Below are 9,951 nucleotides of genomic sequence, written 5' to 3'. Positions count from 1 at the left end.
AAGCAGGCTTGGGTAGATGCATAGATATAAACGGATTAATCTTTAATTGTTGGATTATGAGTTCATGTATCATTGGCCGTGTCCAAAAAATACAAATTGAAATCCTAGACAAAACACTAACTTGAGGTGGTGGATTTAAACAAGTGTCAAAAATTTAAATATCAAGAATTTGAATTACACTTTATACAAGCAGCGGCACAAAATCCATTTGCATCAACATTAGTTTTTTATAGTTATCCAAAACCAAAACATTAGTAATGCTAATTATCTTCTATTGTATATAATTTTACGATAAATGCATTATATACACTTTTAGCATATATGTAATTGTCACATCTTTTTCATAGGTTTACTTTGATTATTCAAGTTGTGCTGGTCGTTGATTTCTCTGGTCCTGAAAAATGGAATTCATTAGGTAAATGATCCCAATTTTATATATCACTCATACCTAATCCCAATTTCTTTCTTTGTTTCATACCGTGACAACAACCTTCGTGAATTCTCAATTCTCTCGATGTTACAATGCCCCCAAATCCATGTCATCGATTGCGACACACACACACCCCATGACTAAACCTTAACCATCATGTAGAAAATGCAAAATATGTAGTTTCCCCCTCCATTTATCCCTTTTTTTATTCCTTTTGTAATAAATATTGAACAAGTACTATAAACAATATACCTAGTTTACTCTAGGTTTAGTAGAGAATGTCACATTTTCTTTATTTATTTATTACTAAAAGGACTTTCATATAAAATATTGAAATAGATATTATTCTCTTCCTATTCGTTACCACTACTTATCAAAATGAAAATATTCGGTAGGGTCAGAGCTAATTAAGATTCAATAATTTAGCACTCCATGCATTTAATAATGGTGGAAAATCAACATGCTTTAGAGTTTTGAAAAAAATGAGCTAGATTTCCTCAATCTATGCGCTATAACTCTATAACGACGTATGATATACTACTATCAATTATAGAATTTTAATTATAAAATAAAGTAGAAGAAGTAGGGCATACAATTACAAGAGTTAAGGCGTAATTAGGTGTGCCAAGATTCCACAATCGCTGCGTTCTACAATTTCAAATTTTGTTTGTCATGCGGCAATGCACATGAAATATGTTACAGTCCCCCTATTATTATTAGGAAAAGTGGTAGTGACTAGTGAGGCACCAAAGAAGAGTGATGAAGAATGGAATGGCAGACAAAAAGAATCAAAGAGATCTAATCATGTTCCCACACCAATCAACGGGGATAATTACCCGCAATCTAAGGGGCTTAATTAATGAAATAATGTGTAGATTTTAATTATATCGACAAATACTTTATATACCAGTGGATAATAGGGAGCTTTGTCTTGCCTTGAACAAATACTATGAATGAGGATTTTGTTTTCGCCTACATATTTTAAAATTTAAACATTGGCCTCTATTATATTCAAGAGTAAATCACGTTACAAAGTATGAAAATTAATTTAATTCATACTGTACTAACCTTTTTTGATGATAGAAACTAGAAAGGATTAAATTCAGGAGGTGCTGTTTTGGCTCGTTTCAGAGTGAAAAAGCAAGAGAGTACATCAAGAAAGGAGATTAGGTTATGGAGTTAGATTTTTCAAGTGAGATTTAGTTAATTAATTAATAATTGAGTAGTGCTAGGGAACTAATAGCTTAAGTGTATAATGTGTACGCTAATTTTGGATACTAGGGATAATAAACATCTCATGTTATAAAAAGCTAATTTTGGACACCAAGGTTCAAACTCTTAACCTTCCGAATCTGGAACTCTAATACCATATCCTGAAACCACTCATCTCAAAAGTGTAACGTGACAGGACAATGTAACACTAATAATCATATTTCTAATACTTTCTAAACCTTCATTACGCTTAGGTCATTGACTCCCTATACTTTCTATATTTAAAAATATAAACAAATAACTATTAAATAATATTTAAACTTTTTCATGCGATGAACATTTAAAACACCAGTTACTTCCACTCTCCCCGTCCCTCTCCCTTTGCTTTCCCACTAACCATTCTTCATCCATTCATCCGTGACTATTCATTGCTTCTCAAATTGGCATTAACATATCATATACTACTGGAAGGTTATCAGGTGTAATGGGAATACCGGTATTCCAGTTGTTTTAACTATTCATCTGAATTATAAAAAATATATATAATATAATACATATTGATTAAGATTAACGGATAAAATAACTGGAACACTAGTATTTTCTCCAGTATACCTGATAACTTTCCTATACTACTACTAGTATCCAATAATGCAAATATGTAATAATTGCATACATAAATAATACAGTATACCATCTAAAATACATTAAATAATACATGCTTCAATCCATGGAGATCAAACTCACAAGTTATATACACTGCAAATTGAGTGAGTATGGGGTGGTGTCTCAATCAGCTATGACTTGTAGTGGCTTTTCTTTGATTTTACTCAATTAGTCACTGCCCCCCTCACTGCACGGCATCATTTACCAACCAACCACTACATACTACAAACACTCTCTGTCACTTGCCACCCCTTTCATTATTATCTCCTCCAACTCCACTAACTAACTCCTTCATGAGTTCATGTCCTTTGTTTGTTTGGATATTCCTCTGCCTTTTACTTTTTCTCTCTTCTTTTCATTGCCACCTTTAATTTAGTCCTTTCATGACTCTCTTCACAAAAGGTTACTCCACCTGTGACTACTGAAACCACTTTCCTCTTTTGTTTCTTTTGCTCTGCAACCATAACTCTATTGCAATTTCTATGCACCCTTATTTACAGGTTTGATATTTTGATCTTCTTCTCTTCATTACCATTCGTTTCTCTTATAAGCTTTTGTACCACTACTATTCAATTCATTCATTATGTTTTGACTCCTTGGCTTAAAGAGAGTTTTACAACTTGAAAGGTTTTTATCCTTTCCAACTCTCTAACTCCAATAGAGTACTATTATAATGCTGTGTAAATTCTCTTTTTCTCTGCTTAATGGCCTAAATTATGCTCACTAGTGCTTTCATTTCTCTGTTGCTTCTCTGAACTTAGTTCAAGATATGCTGAATTGAATCAGAGATTCTATTCTTTCTTGTTATTGTTTGAATTATGAATGATCGGTTCTTCTATCCTTTTTCATTTTCAGGTTTCAAGAGTGGAAACTAGGATTCTCTTAGCAGAGTTTTAGGCCTCAGAGCTGCAAATAAGTTAAGGTATGAGACTGTTTTGAACTTTGAATTTATTACTGAGAGGGGCTGCATAGAAGTTTGAACAATTGAGAAGATGGCTGAAAGGAAATTGAATATCAATGCCCCTCTCATGTCTGTGAGACGCACTGCTGCAACATCATCTTTGTATGAAGTAAGGAAGAGGATATTAGAGAAGCGTCACACCCTTCCACCAAACTACAACAATTCAGACATGGATCAGCTAACAGAACCTGTTGCTGTGCCTTTCAATTGGGAGCATATCCCCGGAAGGCGCAAGGGTAACAGTGCTAATGGCAATGGCAATAGTGCTGGATCTGAGCATCAACCTTCTAAGGAAGCATCAAACACTCCAAGTCCAAGGCTTCCCCCTGGAAAATCCACAAATGCTTCTTTCAAACAGCCATCAGAAAAGGATTCTAAACTTGCAAATAAGATCAGGGCTACAAATAAATCAAACTCCTTCAATGTCAGTGTGGTTAGAAATAAAATGGATGGTGGTAGAGAAAAGAAAGCTGAGAGCATTGTTGAGATTAGAAGGTCTAATGTGGAGGAGAAAAAGGTGAACAAGGATAATGATGATGATGATGATGCTTTTTCTGATGCACTTGAAACACTGTCACAAACACAATCATTCTCCATGAACTGCAGTGAGAGTGGTGTGAGTGGTTTGGATACTTTGGATGCAAAGAAGTTGGGAACCGTCTCTACTGATCAGCAAACTAGAGACTTCATGATGAGCCGGTTCTTGCCGGCCGCGAAGGCTATGACTCTGCAGCCTCCTCAGTACTCTTCAAAGAAGCAGCAATCGGGTGTGCTGGTAGAACAACCACTAAGAGATGTTACCAAATTGATTCGCGATGAAAAGAAGCCATTGCCTAGTAAACAGATCACTGATATCATACCATATTCTGCTCAGTGTCAAGAGGAGGAAGAAGAAAGTGAAAATGAAGGTGATGATTATGACAACTCTGCTAATATCTCAGCAAAAGGCTGCGGATTGTTACCGCGCTTACATGTTAGAAATTCCTTGTGCTTGTTGAATCCTATGCCTGATGTGAAGATCAAGAGCCAGGTTTCATTGCCTTCATCAAATGAGGTTGTGAAGCCTAGTAAAATTTCTCAAATTAGATCTTTTAGCCCAATTCCAGCTGTAAAGAAAGTAAGAACAATGACACTAATGTCTAACATATTTTCTTTAAATCACCACTCTTAAACTTGTTTACTCACAATCTGAATTTTCCTCCCTGCAGGCATGGGATGCAATTCACAATCACAAGAACAAATCAAGCTCAGGAGGTGCATCACCTGACCTGCAAGAAAGCAGGAAGAAATGGACTAGTGATTCAAACAGGTTTACTTATTACTCCGGCGAGTTGCTGCCGGGTAGGCTCTCTCCCTTTCGCCGTTCAAGAGCAGCTGCAGCTGGTGTATCTCCCTGTAGGAGTAAACCTCAGTCTCCATTTCGTGGAGCAAGGCTGCCAAGCGATCCGAGAGAAGCCGAGAATAACCAGCCTGGCAAGATGAAATTCCATAGCACAGAGCTTGGAAAGTTTAGGGAGATACCATCCATGGTAGCACCCAAAAGAAGTTCATATTCAGGGAACCTGACAACTGAAAAAACATTGTACATAGATACTGCAAGTACAGTCAAATTGTCATCTTCAAATTTGAGCTCTGTAGATAAAAATCTAAGGATAGATACTCTGATTGCCGAGTTGGACAAAAGAAGAGGGAAAGAAACTTCTCATCAAGACACAAATCATGTACAAGCTATAGAAGAGAAGGACTCATTGGATAGTTCTAGTGATGCCAATTCTTCTACTTTGTCTAGTATGTTACTTCATAAGGCCAAAGAAGATAAAGATGAAGCATTGAGAACAGATCAACAAGTGTCCTCGCAACTTGTGCTACGAAATTCTACTGATGATTCAATGATGAACAACCAGCAAATTGTGTTAGCTGAATCTCCTCTTCCTCCACCATTGCCAAAGTCACCTTCTGAATCCTGGCTCTGGAAGGCCCTGCCTTTAGTTTCTGCAAAGAATTCGTTCCTGCATTCGAATCAGTCCAATCCTAAAAGGCAAGATTCAAATACAGCATCCAGCAATATTATAAAGTGGGAAACAATAGTGAAAACTTCAAATTTGCATCATGATCATGTACGATATTCTCAGGTAATCTAATTTGTTCTTTTGCCTTTATCTTTGTTAGTCTACTTCAACTCCTGTAGTGATAAAGATGAAAATTAAAATTTATCTTTCTGTGCAGGAACTAATCACACATAATAAATCTCAGCATTGAAAACCTTAGAGATGGAACTCATGTGACTTTTTCTATCATGTTATGCTCCAAGCTCTTTTGATATTGTATTGTATAGAGAGACAAATAGTCATTGTTGGAGATCAATGATCAATAAAAAGAAAGCTTCTTTTGGACTTTTGGAACTTTCAATTGGATTCAAGATTTGTTGATCTGCCTTAGACAAGTGTGTATTGGCTAGTATAGTTATGCCTTTCATGATGCTATTCAAGTTTTTTGTGGAGTGTTTCCTCTTAATTATACAAAGATTCTTTTAAGCATTATAGTTTTCTCACTGTTTTTTTGGGACTTCCAAAGATTATGTTCAATTATGTATGTAAATCAGATCAAATTCTGAATTACAATGAGTTGCAGATTATCATGGATTTGGGGTGTTCTTATTATTATGTTAAGCTGTTAGTTAACTGAGTACCTACAAAAGGAACAGGACAAAATAATTTCCTTATGGAAAAGTATAGGTAACAAATAAGATTTTTGAACAATGTGTAAACAATGTGAATTAATAGGGCTAAAAGAGTAAATTTAATTAGTAGCATTAAATTAGAATGTAGATTATGCTTTTTGTTCTTGTATCTCTAAGCTAAACCTTTCAAAACAATATGAAAAAAGAATCAAAATCACTACACCTTTTTCCTTATTACTTGTGTACTTTTTTATAGAGGTATTGTTTGCCGTTATCATATTATAAAGAAGTATAACTTGGTTTAATTCAAAATTAATGTACGTTTGGTAACCAATTAAATTGGTTCTGAAACAAATTAAATTATCCGTCCGAACCCGAACTGAACCAATTAAATTGATTCTGAAACTAACGGGTAATCGGGTCTAACCCGAACCAAACCGATAGTTTTTGTTAGTGATTGGTTCGGGCATCAATTTTGGGGGTGTGAAACCCGAACTAACCCGCAAACCCGATCATATATTAATTAAATAAAAAAATATATATAACTTTTCCATTAGACAATGATTATTCATTACTAATATGTTTGGATTTTAATGAGTTTAGTTTTTAATGTATTTGGTGTTTAACATGTTTGGATTATTTCTATTGATGTTACATGTTTATTGTACTTGTTGAATTTTTAAGATAAAAATCCAGTTTTTTTTATGAATTTCAAAGTCATTGGTACCCAATTATCCGAACCGAACTAATCCGTTCTTAATCGGTTTGGTTTGGTTCAGGTATATGTACAAAAAAATGCAAATTCAAACCAAACCAAACCAATTATATTTTGATCGGTTCGGTTCTAATTTTATCATAAACTCGAACCAAACCGATCCGTACTCATTCCTACCGTTTTGTCTTATTTAAGATTTATTAATTGTTGCTAAAATTAATAAAGACTAAATAAAATAAATTCTGATTGTTTTTGGCTATTTTTTTGTTATCAAATATTTCTGTTAGAGAAAATACACCAAAGCGTTGGGCCAGCATTAAATAGGGTGGCGAGAAGAATTGAAGTGATGATATGAAACAATGTAAGTTGGAATTGTTTAACAATACCGGGGATGGTAACAGTGACTTGACGGTGCTGGATGTTGAGATATAAAACAGGACAGTTGTGGGGACAATAACGACATCTTATAATGTAGCTAGTCACATTAATTGATAAGGTCATGGATTGCGACCCTCATAACTCAAGTGGTCATCTACTTCTGTAGACTCTGTTGCTCAGTTCAGTGGTCACAATTCTTTAATATTTCCCCTCCCTTTTAGGTGTCACATATTCATTCTTATAATAATATATTACCAGGTTTTTAAATTTTCATTTTAATTCTTAAATTGTTAAAGTTGAATAATCGATCACACCAAACGTTTGACTATAAGATAGTACTTTTTCCCCTTCATTTTTTGGATAGGATGATAGAGAATCTTAGCATGGGAGTGGGACTCATGTAAAAGATATGCACAAGGCATTATTAGAAAACTCACAGCCGTACCATACACATTCTTCTGCCAGACATAGATTAGATTCTTGCCATACTCTGTCACAAACCTATAGAAGAGAAGGACTCATTGGATAGTTCTAGTGATGCTAATTCTTCTACTTTGTCTAGTATGTTACTTCATAAGGCCAAAGAAGATAAAGATGAAGCACTGAAAACAGATCAAGAAGTGTCCTCGCAACTTGCGCTACCAAATTCTACTGATGATTCAATGATGAACAACCAGCAAATTGTGTTAGCTGAATCTCCTCTTCCTCCACCATTGCCAAAGGCAAGATTCAAATACAGCATCCAGCAATATTATAAAGTGGGAAACAATAGTGAAAACTTTAAATTTGCATCATGATCATGTACGATATTTTCGGATAATATAATTTGTTCTTATTAAACTACTCTTTTACCTTAAGAAGTTTTAAGACTCACAAATTCAATTATAATTTTAGTCTTTATTATTATCTTATCTTATCTTTATCTCATCTTTATTTGTTTTTATCTTTCATAAAACAATGCTCTATATATATTTAGTTTTACCTTTATAATTTACAATTTCAACCAATCACCAATCATCAAAATTTCATCTTTTACCTGCTTGAGAAGCAATAGGGTTCGCTAAAGCACAATCTATATATTGGGTTCTCACTGAACCCAACAATGGCACTAGCCATGTCGGGAGTTGATAGAATTAGTGCATTACCGAATGATATCCTTGTTCACATCCTTTCTTTTCTGGAATCTAGAATGGTTGCAGCAACAAGCATTCTCTCGAGCAGGTGGAGGGATCTGTGGCACTCAGTTCCCACAGTGGACCTCGATGACGAACTCTTCCAGGATAAGGAAGAACTGTTTGTTCGCATCGCCTACGCAGTTATGCTATCGCGAGATGTAACGCAACCCATTCTCAATTTCCGCCTCAAATCTGAGTATCCTTCATGTCGTCAATGTGATGTAGAATTGTGGCTCAACACCGCCATTCAGCGTGAAGTTAAGATGATTGAGCTTCATTCTCAGATAATAAGTTTGCCGATTGGAATTCTCACATGTGCAAGCCTTGTTGTTCTCAAGCTGACATCCTTAAAAGTTGACCGTGTTTTAACAGTACACTTACCGGCTCTTAAAACTTTGTATTTGATTTGGGTTGTATTTGTAAAAGATGAATATCTTGATATGATTCTCTCAGGATGCCCAAATATTGAGGACTTGCAAATCAATAATTCTTCTTTTTCTGGGCTAGAATTCAGTCCTCGTGCCATCACTTTCCGTAATCTAATTCATATGAAGCTCTCCGTGTATGAATGTAAATGGGGGTTGCTAGTTGGACTGCTCAACTCCTGTCCCTTGCTTCAAATTCTTGTCATCAGAAAGGAGAAGAAATCGGCAAGTGTATTGGATCGACTAAATCAGCGTGACACACAAACCGTTCCTGGATGCCTTTCATCGCACCTAAGAGCCTGCACTATAAAGAATTTTCATGGTGCTGATGTTGATATTCAATTTGCAATATATATTCTGCAGAATGCAAGTGTGTTAAAGAAGATGACCATATGTTGCTCGAGTTCCTCAAGAAAAGAAGATAGGCTTGAAATTTTAAAAAAGATATCCAAGGTTGCTAGGGTCTCGACAACTTGTGAACTCTTGTTTGAATGACATTAGGAACAGGATTCAACGGTCCAGAATGTTTTGACTATTAAATGGTTTTATAACAAAATATATTTTTAAATTTTTTAATAACATAAGTAGTTTTTATTTTATTTTAGTTATAAATTAATTTTTTATATGTTAAAAATAATAAAGATGAGATAAATATAAGATAAAGATAAAATAATAATAAAGACTAAAATTATAATTGAATTTTTGTATATTGAATTTATGGGTTGTGAAATTTTTTTATTATTGTCATGGGTTAAGGTGGAAGAGTGGTTTAATAATTCTTTTTACTTTTATGTTTGTTAGTCAACTTCAACTCCGATAGTGATAAAAATTAAAATTAAAATTTATCACTAATCACACATAATAAATCTCAGCATTGAAAACCTTAGAGATGGAACTCATGACTTTTTCTATCATGTTATGCTCCAAGCTCTTTTGATATTGTATTGTATAGAGAGACAAATAGTCATTGTTGGAGATAGGGGTGTGCATGGGTCGGGTGAAATCGGGTTTGATGCGACCCAGATCTGACCCGAAATATATACCGGACCTATTTGTTAGACTCGAACCCGACCCTAGACCCAATGAAACCTATACATTTTCGGGCCACGATTATACCGGGTAAAAACCAGGTGAAAATCGGGCCGTTAACATTATATTACCTTGATACCTTCTTGTAAGTTAGCATGTAAAAATATCCAAATTTTCAAGACTCCAATCATTATTTGACATGGTAAAATTCACTTAGAAAAATATAATAAGAACAAACTCTTCTCTAAAATTAAAGCATAACCATAATCAATACTAATATTAC

The 9,951-nt window shown here is 34.7% G+C and overlaps 1 protein-coding gene and 1 long non-coding RNA gene across 4 annotated transcripts; one reads left to right on the top strand and one right to left on the bottom strand.

Annotated features, from left to right (window-relative positions):
• Positions 2,425–8,630, top strand: LOC107622893. Of its 3 annotated transcripts, none has more exons than XM_016324961.2 (4): positions 2,425–2,805; positions 3,161–4,383; positions 4,475–5,398; positions 8,228–8,630. In XM_016324961.2, the coding sequence occupies exons 2-4, from the start codon at positions 3,298–3,300 to the stop codon at positions 8,303–8,305; spliced, it is 2,088 nt and encodes a 695-aa protein (XP_016180447.1). In that variant the 5' UTR covers positions 2,425–2,805; positions 3,161–3,297; the 3' UTR covers positions 8,306–8,630. The 3 variants fall into 3 exon arrangements, with proteins under 3 accessions (XP_016180447.1, XP_016180450.1, XP_016180448.1); XM_016324964.2 differs by lacking the exon at positions 8,228–8,630 and adding an exon at positions 5,493–5,908 and having other exon boundaries at positions 2,428–2,805; XM_016324962.2 differs by lacking the exon at positions 2,425–2,805 and adding an exon at positions 2,806–2,932.
• Positions 4,885–7,909, bottom strand: LOC110268548. Its single transcript, XR_002356701.1, has 3 exons — positions 7,682–7,909; positions 7,541–7,641; positions 4,885–4,994 (listed from the first exon to the last, which is right to left on the bottom strand). It is a non-coding gene; the product is annotated as an uncharacterized LOC110268548 (long non-coding RNA).

The sequence above is a fragment of the Arachis ipaensis genome, chromosome B10 (genome assembly GCF_000816755.2).
Source record: "Arachis ipaensis cultivar K30076 chromosome B10, Araip1.1, whole genome shotgun sequence".
NCBI classification, from domain to species: domain Eukaryota; kingdom Viridiplantae; phylum Streptophyta; class Magnoliopsida; order Fabales; family Fabaceae; genus Arachis; species Arachis ipaensis.
The sequence above is the reverse complement of the archived record's forward strand: the minus strand, read 5'-3'. Positions and strand labels throughout refer to the sequence as shown.

Bases quoted from the DNA above. Each gene is read 5' to 3' on its own strand.
- LOC107622893 (XM_016324961.2), top strand. From the start codon at position 3,298: ATGGCTGAAAGGAAATTGAATATCAATGCCCCTCTCATGTCTGTGAGA. The intron at 4,384-4,474 runs GTAAGAACAATG...TCCTCCCTGCAG, and splicing joins CAATTCCAGCTGTAAAGAAA to GCATGGGATGCAATTCACAA. The intron at 5,399-8,227 runs GTAATCTAATTT...TCTGGAATCTAG, and splicing joins ATCATGTACGATATTCTCAG to AATGGTTGCAGCAACAAGCA.